This window comes from Carassius carassius, chromosome 48 (genome assembly GCF_963082965.1).
Source record: "Carassius carassius chromosome 48, fCarCar2.1, whole genome shotgun sequence".
Lineage (NCBI taxonomy): Eukaryota > Metazoa > Chordata > Actinopteri > Cypriniformes > Cyprinidae > Carassius > Carassius carassius.
The window spans coordinates 297,497-310,428 of NC_081802.1; the positions used below are offsets into that span (position 1 = coordinate 297,497).

General features: G+C 41.8%; 3 protein-coding genes across 3 annotated transcripts; all 3 read right to left on the reverse strand.

Moving 5' to 3' along the window:
• Positions 1-253: 253 nt before the first annotated feature.
• Positions 254-2,761, reverse strand: tmem240b (transmembrane protein 240b). Its single transcript, XM_059543187.1, has 4 exons — positions 2,309-2,761; positions 2,052-2,158; positions 1,099-1,301; positions 254-446 (listed from the first exon to the last, which is right to left on the reverse strand). Exons 1-4 carry the CDS (start codon positions 2,342-2,344, stop codon positions 286-288), a joined length of 507 nt encoding a protein of 168 aa, XP_059399170.1. The 5' UTR covers positions 2,345-2,761; the 3' UTR covers positions 254-285.
• Positions 2,762-4,992: 2,231 nt separating this feature from the next.
• ssu72 (SSU72 homolog, RNA polymerase II CTD phosphatase) lies at positions 4,993-9,645 on the reverse strand. The gene is made up of 5 exons (XM_059543634.1): positions 9,461-9,645; positions 8,459-8,602; positions 6,841-6,980; positions 6,651-6,769; positions 4,993-5,765 (listed from the first exon to the last, which is right to left on the reverse strand). Exons 1-5 carry the CDS (start codon positions 9,538-9,540, stop codon positions 5,664-5,666), a joined length of 585 nt encoding a protein of 194 aa, XP_059399617.1. The 5' UTR covers positions 9,541-9,645; the 3' UTR covers positions 4,993-5,663.
• A 1,132-nt stretch (positions 9,646-10,777) lies between these two features.
• Positions 10,778-11,998, reverse strand: fndc10 (fibronectin type III domain containing 10). The gene is made up of 2 exons (XM_059543277.1): positions 11,896-11,998; positions 10,778-11,743 (listed from the first exon to the last, which is right to left on the reverse strand). Exon 2 carries the CDS (start codon positions 11,652-11,654, stop codon positions 10,842-10,844), a length of 813 nt encoding a protein of 270 aa, XP_059399260.1. The 5' UTR covers positions 11,655-11,743; positions 11,896-11,998; the 3' UTR covers positions 10,778-10,841.
• Positions 11,999-12,932: the final 934 nt, after the last annotated feature.

Here is a 12,932-nt window from a genome sequence, read left to right on the forward strand (position 1 = left end):
GTCAGAGGAGGGGCGGAGTCTGTCAGAGTCAGCGAGGGCTCAGGGGTGGAGTCTGTCAGAGGCGGCGAGGGCTCAGGGGCGGAGTCTGTCAGAGGAGGGGCGGAGTCTGTCAGAGTCAGCGAGGGCTCAGGGGTGGAGTCTGTCAGAGGAGGGGCGGAGTCTGTCAGAGGCGGCAAAGGCTCGGGGGCGGAGTCTGTCAGAGGAGGGGCGGAGTCTGTCATAGGCGGCGAGAGCTCAGGGGGCGGAGTCTGTCATAGGCGGCGAGAGCTCAGGGGGCGGAGTCTGTCAGAGTCGGCGAGGGCTCGGGTGACCGTTGTGGTACAGCCTCTGTTTGACCTGCACCACGTTATTCCCGGCGTCCTCCGTCCGGCGCGACTGCAGTCGTCTGCGCAGCTCTCGCAGGTTCCACACGCGCGACACCCAGCGCCACAGATCACCGTCTGCACCTGAAACGACAGCAGAATACAGTCACACAACCCTGTTTCTGTTTTACATAACACTCCAAACTAATATCTTTAATCATCTGATCAGCAACTTCTCACTAAAAATGTCAAAGTTTGGAATGCTTTTTTTTGAATACCGATGAGAAATTGTATATGAATAGATCATTATATGGAACTTATAAGATCATACAATGTGAGAATGACCAGTATTGACCACATTAGAATTAATTAACTTAAATTCCTTTGAATTTACCACTTTCTAAGCCCGAATTTATGAAACCTACATATTTATATAAAAACAACATAAATATTACTCTAAAAAGTTTTTTAAATGAATTCATTTTACTTGCATAAACTTTCAGGTTCAGTTCAAAAAAAGTTATACATCTTTCATGTCGATAGACACACAAATGTATGTTCATCAACAAAAATCATAATTCATAGTGAGATACGAGAAAAAAAGATGAATATTTTATACACATTTTAACTTAGATCATTTAACAAAGTATTTTTGGCAGTGATGGTGCTCCATACATACCAGAGTCAAAATGACCCAAACTTTTAATCAATTATCTCTCTTAAAAAAGAATTCTAAATAATTTTTTTTACGTTTGAAGCATGTGAGAAGGTTGGTCAGGACGGAGGTTCCTCTCACCGCAGTGTCTGCTGGACCTCCAGAAGCGCAGTGCGCAGTGAAGAGCTCTGTCCAGCCACAGCAGGATCCAGCTGATGCAGAAGCCCATCAGGAGACCCAGCACCAGGTCCAGCTCCTGCTTGCTCACGCTGCTCCCCCCCGACGAGCCCACGGAGCTGGCCGAGACCGAGCCCTCGTACGGGATCACGTGCTCCACACGGTGCCTGCGGGAGACGCCGTTTAATGAACGGGAGATCTTTGACTAATCGGAAATATTTGACTATATTTAACCTTCAAAACATACAAAAAACAGATTTTGCTCAAATAGGTTTCTAAATATACTTAGGTACATATATGTTCTATATATATATATATCTTAAATAAACACGCACATATATGTGTGTTATCTGTAGCTCATGTGAAAATCACACAGCTAAATCTAGGATGTTATGAATATAGGTTTTATTCATTTTAAAATATTTTCCTATATGAAGGCCGAATGGTCAAAAATATATTTAACATTTTATTTATTTTGGCCAGAATTTTAATTATTGTTTTATTTTTTAGCATTCGTTTCCCGTTATTATCGCGGTACAAACGCAACCTTTGCTTGATGTTTCAAACTGGTAGCTATACAGTATATAATCATATTACTTTATTATAAACACACTGGATTTTGAGGAAATAGCTGTAGCATTTAGGCTATCGCACTTTGATATTCTTCTACTTATTTACGAACAACATCATATTTGGGAATAGCGGCTAATGAAGCGGAAGTCTCGCACATCGCGTCGCTGATTCTGTTTGGTTCTTTCTTTAATTAATCGAAAGTCATGGTATACTGTAACCTGGTCACCAAACCTAGAACTAGTTAACATCTATATAACAGTGTCAACCAATCGGAAACTCGGTATTTAAATGAGAAGTGTAGTGCCGCTCGTGTTTCCAGAGAAGCGGATATAAAGTGGTCTTACCTGCCGCAGGTGCAGTGACACACGCGCTCGGGTCCGCGCATGCGCGGCAGGATGAAGTTGTGAAATCGGTCGAGCAGCGCGTTCATGTCGGACACACACACGATGGCCTGGAAAACACCAAAACTACTGCCATTTCACAGCGATCAGCGTTTAAACCTGCCCTTCAACACGCGTCTCCATAGAAAAGCACACAGTGATCAATAAAGTTGTGCTGCGGTCAGTGTGAGAGTTACGTAATCCCCATCAGATCCTCTTACCAGCACCAGAGCCGCTCCAGACACCATAAACATCATCTTCCTCACAGCAGCATCCCCCGAGCGCCGTCCGCGGATCTCATCTCCGGCAGCGGAGCATCAGATGTCTCACCTGCGGCGCGTCTCTACATCACGTCTGCGTCGACGGCGCGTTGTAACGTTATGCTTCGCTCGCTTTGGTCCGACGCGCGTTCAGATCTGATCTGTAAGTGATCTGATGTGCTTGACTGTATCAGATCTCAGATCAGTCCATTAGCTTAATGAGGAACTCCTGCGTCACGCTCATCTGGAATATCAGAGCCACGCGCACCCCTACAGAAGCACCATGGTAACACCACGTGTTTTCCTTTTCTGTTCCTTTTAAAATGGAACATTACTACAATGTTTTTTGGACAGTTATAACTAAATTGCGTTTTGTTTCTTTTAAACGCGTTGCAGGTTTCTTGTTTTATTTGTTTGGTCCTCTACTGCTTGAAATTGGATGGATTTTTATCGTCACTATTATCGTTCATCAGCTAGAAATTAAATCGTTCAGAAATTGCTTACAATTATATCCTTCTAATAGTGCGGACTCCGCTATTCTTAGCTAGGGCGGTTTACACTATAACAATTATTATAGCGATAACTAATGATAAGTAATAGCGTTCACCTCAGCGCGCGCGTGCATAACGGTCCGCACATGTTCGCGCTCTTTAAAGCAGGATAGATTCTGATTGGCTGTCAATGTTTTATCGTTAATCACTTAGAAAAATCGTTCTGAAAATCATTCTAACAGTATTGTGTAATGTTATGGTAATACTTCGTTACTGAGAACTTAAACATTAAAAGATTTGGTTTAAACAAGCATTTATATATTTTTTAGAGTAAAAACAGTTGCGTATAATGAATTTGACACCACGGTGCGGTTTAACCCTCTGGGCTTCTTCGTAAATGGGTTACACTTAGCTTCCTCCGGGTCAAAAAAGACCGAAGCCTTAAAAATGTAACTTTTTTTTTCCCAGGAAAACCAATCAAATATATTTTTGTTCAATAATATTTTTTGTATATTATTTAGAATTTTTAAAGATTTTTATGATACTTTGCATTAATTATATATTTTTTATGAGCAATTTTTTCCATTAGAATTAATATATATATTTTTATTTTATTTTAATTTTTTTTCAATAAATGCACCATTGCACATCAAAATAGAGTGCAGGCCTAAAATAAAAAAAAATTCAAGTGAGAAGAGCGCCATCCAGTGGCTTTAAAATATAATAAATGTGTGTAATGTCCTGTAACCGCCTATAGGCTGCCATAGCTTTTTTTTTTTATTTTTTTTTTATTCCCATTTGGAAAGAAAAAAAATCGAATTACTAAGCAACCACTGAATGGAACAACACAATCTATATATCATTTTAAAGCTTAGGATCTCAGCTTTTTAATGCATCTAATCACATTTATTAACTCTTAACGAGTGCTGAGTAATCCCTCTAAAACCGAGTGTACCGCCAGCAGGCGCCACCTAGCTGCGAAAATATTCATTACCATATTTTTCAAAAATATTGCCTTGATTAACACAAAGTTGATGTCATTTGAAAGCTTAGGGTATGACCTTTACAGTGAATGTATCCACTTTGAAAAAATCTTAAGTATTGCTGAGTTATTTGGTGATAAATACAATTTCTTTTTTTTTCATAATCTATAAAATAATGTACTGCAATGTGTCAAAAACATCATACAGCTCATGAAACATTCACAGATCATTGAAAATGGCACTTCATTTTTTACAGCATATTATTACAATTACAATGAGCCTAAAATTAACATAATCTATTGCTTTTATGACTAGATATTCTTCATGGAGAAACAATTGCCCATGAGGGGGCGTCAAAGACTGTACAAAAAGGCTATCTCTGTTCCAAATGCTGTAACTTTTGATTCCTTTATCCAAATTATTATTATTTTTTATCCAGATGCAGCTAACATGTAGGGGGACTTCACTAAAAAAGAATTTTCCTCCTACCTTATTTCCTTCCTGAGTTATTCCATGACAAATAAGAAAGATATGCAAAATCATAATACAAATTATATATATATTTTGTCTTTTATCCGCAATTTCTCTGCAGGACAATGTCTAAATGTAATCTAATTTATATTTTTGAAAAATTTAAAAAGAGTTCTTTCAAACGATACCTACCTTTTGACTCTCCTTGCTATAGTTTTGGAGTTATTATGATTATATAGTAAAATATAGCAAAATTTGCTGTTTCAGTCTTACCAGTTAATTTCTCTGTGTGTGTGTGTGTTTGTGTGTGTGGGTGTGTGTGTGTGGGGGGGAGGGTGTCTTATTTGCACTCTTGATGTTTTAGAGTGTCACCCCTTCATTGCTGTACACTTTTTTTCTGCACAGTGGCTGATCTGTAGTTTGTACCACCAAAGTTTCTCTGAGTTTTCGGATTTTCTTGTATTTCCCATTCATTTCCTATGTTGGTCGGTTCTGACCCGTGTGCAAGTGTGCAATTTTTTTTTACGACCCTTTAACATATCAGAATCATCTCCTTGATTTCTTTGTGTGTTCACATAGGTAATACAACAAAAGTCACCAAGTTTCATCCCCCTCCGATGAAGCAAAAAAATTTAAAAATTTAAAACGTACATGGTTTCGGTCTTTTTTGACCCGAAGAAGCCCAGAAAAACTTATCCCATGATATTCATTGACGCTTTATTCATTCAATCATAGAGCAATATTTACAAGAATATTTTCAGGCACTCTGGGCTGCTTCATGTACAGAATCATCTTATCATTCACAAAATTAAAGAAAAACAAAATTTCCTCAGGGCTCAGGTATCAAATCCCATGTTTAAATAATGACGAAATAAATTCATGAGATCCCGTCTGCCAGAGTTCTGAAACATTACATCATCTAAATAAAACATTTCTAACCATGTGATCAGATAAAGTCAGTGTCCAGCTGGAACAGACCCGTTAGACGCAGGAAAACCCTTACTAATAACTGTAGGGTTTCTTCGCTAACGAGTTTGTCGCAAAACCAGGTTCTCGCGACAGCGCTAGTTTTACTCTAGAACCGTTTCGGTCTCTCTGAATGATCTTCAGTTCCATTTACAGCAGGATTCAGCATTCGAAGTCTACGCACGCTCATCGTAACCTCAGGCGTTGCGTCAGAGTTAGCGTTGAGCCGCGGTGACCATCTTTCCTTCTGAGGTTAAGCTGTAGACAGAATAAGAGAGACAGAGAAACGCACGACTGCCAGCGACAGGGTTGCAGTCCTGACCAGCTGGATGTGCGTGTCGCGTCAGAGTTTCTGCGTGTAAATGAGCGCGCGGTTGCGCCGCTACGCTGCTGCCATGGCAACGGTCAGTAGAAGCAGACGGTGTGAAGGAACGGCCGGTGGCTCTTCTCCTCAAACTCCTGCAGAAGTTCATCCATCTCGTTCTCCATGTCATCAGTGTGCTGGATCTGAGAAGAGAAGCACAAACATCCTTCAGAGAACACTTCTTATGTAAACTGACACTTATGTAAGAGGCTTTATGTAAGAAGCTGAATTATTGCTTTTCTTTCTGAACTGTGAAAGATTAGATAATGTTTTACACGAGAACTGTTTCACTAATGTTCAGGAATCACAAGCATAAATCCTTCATGTGAAGTAATAGATTTAATGTGAATATCTAAGAACGGTTCATAAAAGTGTTCTTATGTACATTTTGTATATGGAAGAACAGTGTGACAAACGTACATGAAATGTGTAAATTAAGATAGGAACGGCTTTAACGATAGTATACATTAGTTTTATTATTTACTTTTATCATCACTGAGATGGTATGAGTTTATATTGATATTTAGAATTTTTATTGTTTTATTTTAACATTTTTAATTAAAATATGAAACTCCCACCAGTATCTGTCAAATTAAGTAGAATTTTAATTAATTTAAATTATAGTGAAAACATAAAAAGATTGTAATTGATTAAAAACCAAGCATAAAAAAACATTAAAATGACAAAATTATGTAAACTTTGTGTGTAATTGTGTCATTTTTCTACGTGTGTGTGTGTGTATATATATATACACGCACACAATTTTGGGAAGTTTTTTTTTTTTTTAAATTTGGGTTACTTTGGTACAGTTTTTAGTTTTTTTTTTTTTAAAGTTATTTTTTGTGTAGTTAACTATAATAACCCTGATTCCATGTAAAATCATAAATTGGGGTTTATGTACATCCATTAAAACAATTGTAAACTGTTGGGGGTAAATGTTTTTTGAACAGAATGCATGAAACCTGAGCACAGAAAGACTTTATTGAGCTCATACGAGTATCTCCGGGTGTGTGTGTTTGTGTACTCACACACTGGCAGAGCTCACAGATGAGGAACGCTCCCAGAGTTGCCTCCTCGTGGTTGTCCTGGATGTCCACGTTGATGACGTGCACGGGCTGAAAGGTCTCCTGCTCGCGTGAGTTCAGGTCTGAAAGAGACACGGCTGTGATTCTGGAGCCCCACACACTCTCACTCACACACACACACACACACACTCACCCTCCAGCACCTGGTCGTACACACGCTCCTCACACGTGATCACCAGGTCAAACTGCTCTTTGCAGCTCTGGAAGCGCTCGGGCTGTGTCTTAATGCGCTTGTTGCGGTCCAGCATGTGCAGGATCCCGTTCTGAGTGTATCTGAGCACAGCGGTCAAGGAAGACAAATAACAGTCCAAACTGTGTGTCTACAAAGGGTTAAAACACTGGAAACAGGTGCACTAGCGCCATCTACTGGTCACCTCTGATTTCTCACACATTACAAACTACACTCACTGAACTGCATCCTTCGAATCAATTCAGCAAATTAAACTGAGTCTGGGATTCAGAATTAGTGTCCAATTATAAGCAGTATAAATAAACTAGCTCATGGTCCAGTGAACATCAAAAAAATAATAAAAATATAATTCTGATCGGTCTCCTGTAAATCACTCATTACGATTGTTTATTATTTATCCATCAAAAGCTTCAGATTCAGATTGGTTTTTCATTGCCTTACTGTCACATCACTGCAAATCCAGTGTTTTTTTTATGTTATGTTTATTTTTGCGAGTATGGTTTATTAAAACTAACCAAAAATTAATAATCATGAAACATGTGTTCAACCACTCATTAGGTGAATGACTAAAGCACATCTGAGTGTTAAATGTGTTGGTCTGGCTCTCATCACAGGATTGTGTTTCTCTCTGGAGCGGACCGATCTCGGAGCTTAAACCTGACAAATCATCCACAAATAATGCTTCTCTCTCCAAACCTGAGGAGCGGAAGCTCAGATCAATGAGCAATGAAACCTGTGCTAACTGAAAGGAAACAGACTACATTCAGGATTTGGTGATGATAATAATGTACGCTGATCATTTTTGAATGACAACACAAAATGTGTGAGGTTTTTATACCTGTGTGAGTAAAGTCAGTCGGTTTAGTCCGAGGTGAGAATATTATCTAGCATTTTCAGGAAAAAGAAATGACTCTCAGTGTGACTCCGTGGTTAGATCTGGTGACATGAATCTGGTTAAACGCTGGGGCTGATGGGAACAGCATTAGAGGATTCAATCTGTGACCTGCTTTCCTGTGAATCACAGTCGCATCCCATAAGCCTCAGAACACAGATGTCCTGCCCGTGCTCGTCTCTTTTCCAGTGAATTTGGGCTTTGTTCTTCTTGCACAAACACATCATCAGGTGACTTATAAACCTGTCATGAGCTCACCCTGATCTCGTTCCAAACCTCAGTGAAACACCACAGCAGATATCCTGACCATCACTGGGAAACATCTTCTGGTTTGGAACCACACCAGGAGTCAATAACAGACTCGTCATGTTTGGGTGAACTGTGGCTTTAATGTGAGGAACACACTCCATCGTCGTCACTAAAACATGGTTTAAACCTCCTGAGATCTAAACCATGCCTTACCACGACAATCTCTTAAAAATAAAGCATTCCAAAAATGGTTTTGGGATAAAACAACCATTCTGGGTTCCTCAAAGAACCTTTCGATGAAGAGTTCTTAAAGTGACCAAATACCATTCTTTAAAAGAACCTACAGAACAAAAGAGTTTCTGTGGATGTTCTGTTGGAGCCATCGATGTCTGAGAGTGTGTGTGTGTGTGTGAGGGATACAGCTCCTTGTCTTTCCGCACCAGGTCGTTGTACATCTGCTCGTAGGTGGTTTTGAAGTCGTAGATGTTGGGTTTGTCCGGCGCGGGTCCTGGGAGCTTCACATGTGTTCCTGTGCCAAAGGAACGCACATCGAACCCTCGCTTGCTGTGGGAATAACAGAGAGACGGTCAGACACCACACACACGAGGACAGAGATCCCTGTCCACCTGCGGAGACTTACCTGACCCCTGACCCTAGATCAACCTGACCCCTGACCTTCATCAGGTCAGAAACAAGGCTGTGAGGGACAGACGTCTCTAAGATGTCAGTTTTACATCTTAAAGACGTCTTCTAAACGTCTGTTTGACATCTGATAGGACTGTATGGCAGAGGAGCCAGTAAAACACGTCTTGTAGACGTCTCTGTGCACCTACATGCTGTGATTGTGTAATTATCATCTCATGACTCATAAAAACACGTTTAATCAGTCCACTTGAGTCTGTCACAGCCTCGTTTTCATCCCTGTCGAGAATTAAATATAAATGCTTCCCTGACTGAAGTCTACATTTATACTATATTAAAAAAAGTGATTAAATTTATGCATTTAGCAGACGCTTTTATCCAAAGCGACTTACAGTAACGTTACATTCAGACTAACATTTTTTACCTGACATATATATCACTTAAACTCATTTTATCTGCTAACAGAGACTAGTATCGTGTGACGATTCAGTACGTCTCTATTACCCTTATCACGTCTGTATTATAAAACTACATCCAAGTCTGACTACTTTATTCCAGAACTTTCTCTATTTTTCGATTCAAGCTTTTACGCGGTCTTCATCAGCTTCCGTGTTTCTGATTGCTTAAAAGCGAATAAACTCTTCCTCGTGATCTGACCGGCCAGGTTCGATTCCGATCCGCGTTTGGACCATCTGAACCCCGATCGAGCGCTGAAGATGTGAACGACGGAGAAACGACGGCGAGGTCGGGCTCGAGTTTTGCTCGGTTTGTCGTCGTTACCTCAGGATGTTGTGCGCTTCCATGCTGCGGTTCTGGTTGCTGGAGCACACGACCGCGACACGCAGCGGATGGGCCGGCATCTCTATCTAAAGCCCGGTGACAGAGAGAGAGAGAGAGAGATCGGTTCGACGCTTCTACTCGGTTCCGCGGAGGGGAAGAAAATGGCGGATATCCTGCGCAGCGCAGCTGTCGGTGACGCGTCACAATGGGGGGAGGGGCGGTGGGCGGAGCTTCCGCTGAGGCCTCATCAAACCCCGCGAATCAGAATGAAGAATAACACGCGTCACGTACTTACTTCAGAGAGTACAATCTGTGTTTATCGGTTTCATTAAGACATCAAACACAATAAAACTAAACAAACCAGTTTATTAAATTCACCCTCGTTTATTGACACAAAAGGTTTGTATTACAGAGGGAAAAAAGCACAGTATTCAAATGACTGTTCAGCCAGTCAGTGGCTCCTTATTTTGGTGAATAATTAATATTACTAACTCAGAATTAGAAGAGTTGTGTAAAGATAAGGCATACTGTAAATTATTGGGTTTGACACACAGAACATTAGAGTACAAAACTTCAGCAGCGGACAGCACACATACATCGCTAAGATATCAGTTTTACATCATAAACATCTTAAAGACATCTTCTAAACATCTATTTGACATCTGATAGGAAACGTCCTGTAGATGTATCACAGATGAGCAAACACTTTAACAAACACGTCTTGCAGATGTAACGCAGACGTCAAATAGACGTCTCCGTGTGAGATCAGGGAAATGCTTTTCTTTCTTCACTAAGCCTCAAAACATTGTTTCCCCTTGCACGAAGTCATCATAGGCAGTTCATTTCTAAACCAAATATTTATATAGCTGTCAGTCTGGATATTAATGAGTGCACAGTTTTTTGGTAAATGGGATTATTAAACGAGACTAGATGGAAATGCACACAGGAAAAAAGCTTGTTTGTGTGTCTGGCTATGTTTGGAATAGCATACTGTCTTGTTATTCCTACTATCTCAGCGGTATACTGTATCCCACAATGCAATGCCTCTGACTTGACCTGTGACGAAAGAACTGGACAGTCCTACTCGACTCATTATTTGACTGCCAAAATGTAAAATTGCGCTAAAATATGCAAACAGTCTTTTCTAAGAACTGGACACCTCTCACAAGCAACATGATGAGGTCATGTGACAATGCCTACTTATCTATTCCTCAAAAGTAAGCGATGCACTAAACAGAAGGTTAGCATTCCATTCCGAACACAGCTGGTGTGTCAGTAGTGTCGTGAAGTGCATCTCAGGAGCAGCGCAGTCTTAGTTGTGGGAAGGTGTGCGTGTGAGTTTGCGTGAAGATAACGATGTGTGATGTCAGTGCTTGTGTTTTCACAGGTGTGTGTGTAGGTGCGATCTGTGCGAGTGTTGCACTGTCGGGTTCATGATGTTTTCGGTGATGTACGCCACCAGCAGGCAGATGATGACCAGCATCACGCAGATGGCCCCGCCCACCGTCGTCATGGCGATAACGATGTCCTGCATCCCGCCGGTCGCGAGGCTGAACTCCACACAGGCTTCGGGCAGCTCGAGGGCGTAGGGCCGGACACAGAGGCGGTAGGGCACGTTCATGTGCAGCTCGTCCAGTAGATAATCCCTGCAGCTGCTGCCTAGATGCACCCCGGCGCATTCGAACTGGGTGTAGCTTCCGTTCCACCAGCAGCTGAGCCTGAATCCACCCGTCTGACCCGGGGCGAGGCTCTCTGGTGAGGCGGTAGAGTCACGTTGGGCCTCGTGACCGACCGTCCACTGAATTAACACACTTCCGTTGGACAGAATATTCGCCATGACTTGCCCACCAGGTGAGCTCACCTGTCGACAGGAAGTGCTGGCGCACCTGAAGTCAGGCTGGGTGTAGCGGAAGCACAGACGCCCGGGGTCACCTGGGTCAAGAGTGCGGTAAGCGCACAAAGGCCCGACTTCACCCAGAACACGCCACCGTCTCGCCGCACTGCTGTTGTCCTGTAGCTTTGGTGTCTGCTCGGTGGTTCCCACAGAGCCTTTACTGGTGTGTTTATTCGTATTATTATTACCGTATTGCGCATCACGGACGCTGCTGGTCCGGTTCGGTAGAGGAGAACTCCCGCCGCTGAGAACCAGCAGAACCGCGCAGCGGAGGAGAACCGATCCCTGGCCGCGTGTCATGTCTGTTTTATGGGTCAAACATTCACAAATGGCGGAATGATGCGCAGAGCAGCGCGAGCGGTCGCCATCACACCGGAGCGCGCGGAGACCTGCGAGAAAAGCCCAGAATGAACAACAGCCGAACCGAGCACGAAACTCATGCTGCACCGGCCTCCATTTAACACAGCTCGAGCTAAACCCCCGCAATGAACGTTATTAAGCAGTCTTAAGATTTAACTTAAATAAAGATGAAGATTATTACCTCAGACAACGAGAAAACCTTCCGCTGCAGCCGCCGAACGGGAGCGAGCATCTGTCCGCGCGAGCGCGCGTCTGTGTAAAATCCCTATTAATTATCATATTTCCTCTCGCTTTCGTTCATCCTCATCACATCTCCGTCACGGACAATTATTAATTCTGCAAAAGACGTGGTTTGAGAAATATGCTCTGCATCATTATTGATTGTCTGCTGGGAACCAGTTGTGTATTTGCTAAAGGAATCTGTCATTATTAACTAAAACACTGTTAATACATATTAACAATTTTTTGGACACGTATCATGATATAAATACGTGAAAATATAATAGCTCAACGATATCGTCTACGGAAAAACATCCTATATGAGAAAAAATCTGTACTTCTGCGTTTGCGCATTCAATTTGGCATTAATTTATTTTCACCGTTTTCAGCTGTTCTTCTGTTTGAATTTGACGCCGTCTAGTGTTAGTACACTAAATAAAACCTCTCAGAGACAGAACCCAGCCGGCATTTCAACGTTGAAACAACATCAGGTACCATGGTTGAATCAACGTTGAATTACCTTTCGATTTTGCAATTGGATCAACGCTGAAATCACGACATTGATTCACTGCTGAAATCACGACATTGATTGACTGCTGAAATCACGACATTGATTCACTGCTGAAATCACGACATTGATTGACTGCTGAAATCACGACATTGATTCACTGCTGAAATCACGACATTGATTCACTGCTGAAATCACGACATTGATTCACTGCTGAAATCACGACATTGATTCACTGCTGAAATCACGACATTGATTCACTGCTGAAATCACGACATTGATTCACTGCTGAAATCACGACATTGATTCACTGCTGAAATCACGACATTGATTCACTGCTGAAATCACGACATTGATTCACTGCTGAAATCGCGACGCTGTTTCACCGTCTTACCTTCATCACGGTCTTCTGCAGACCTTGAATTAACGCTGAATGAGGTGTTGATTTTGAAAAGTTATGATAACACGATGTTGTTTCACCGTTGTACCTG

Bases quoted from the DNA above. Each gene is read 5' to 3' on its own strand.
- tmem240b (XM_059543187.1), bottom strand. From the start codon at position 2,344: ATGATGTTTATGGTGTCTGGAGCGGCTCTGGTGCTG. The intron at 2,159-2,308 runs GTAAGAGGATCT...GGTGTTTTCCAG, and splicing joins CTGGAGCGGCTCTGGTGCTG to GCCATCGTGTGTGTGTCCGA. The intron at 1,302-2,051 runs GTAAGACCACTT...CGTCTCCCGCAG, and splicing joins TGTCACTGCACCTGCGGCAG to GCACCGTGTGGAGCACGTGA.
- ssu72 (XM_059543634.1), bottom strand. From the start codon at position 9,540: ATGCCGGCCCATCCGCTGCGTGTCGCGGTCGTGTGCTCCAGCAACCAG. The intron at 6,981-8,458 runs GTATCCCTCACA...CGCTGTGCTCAG, and splicing joins GTGCGGAAAGACAAGGAGCT to ATACACTCAGAACGGGATCC. The intron at 5,766-6,650 runs GTGAGTACACAA...TTCTCTTCTCAG, and splicing joins TCTGTGAGCTCTGCCAGTGT to ATCCAGCACACTGATGACAT.
- fndc10 (XM_059543277.1), bottom strand. From the start codon at position 11,654: ATGACACGCGGCCAGGGATCGGTTCTCCTCCGCTGCGCGGTTCTGCTG.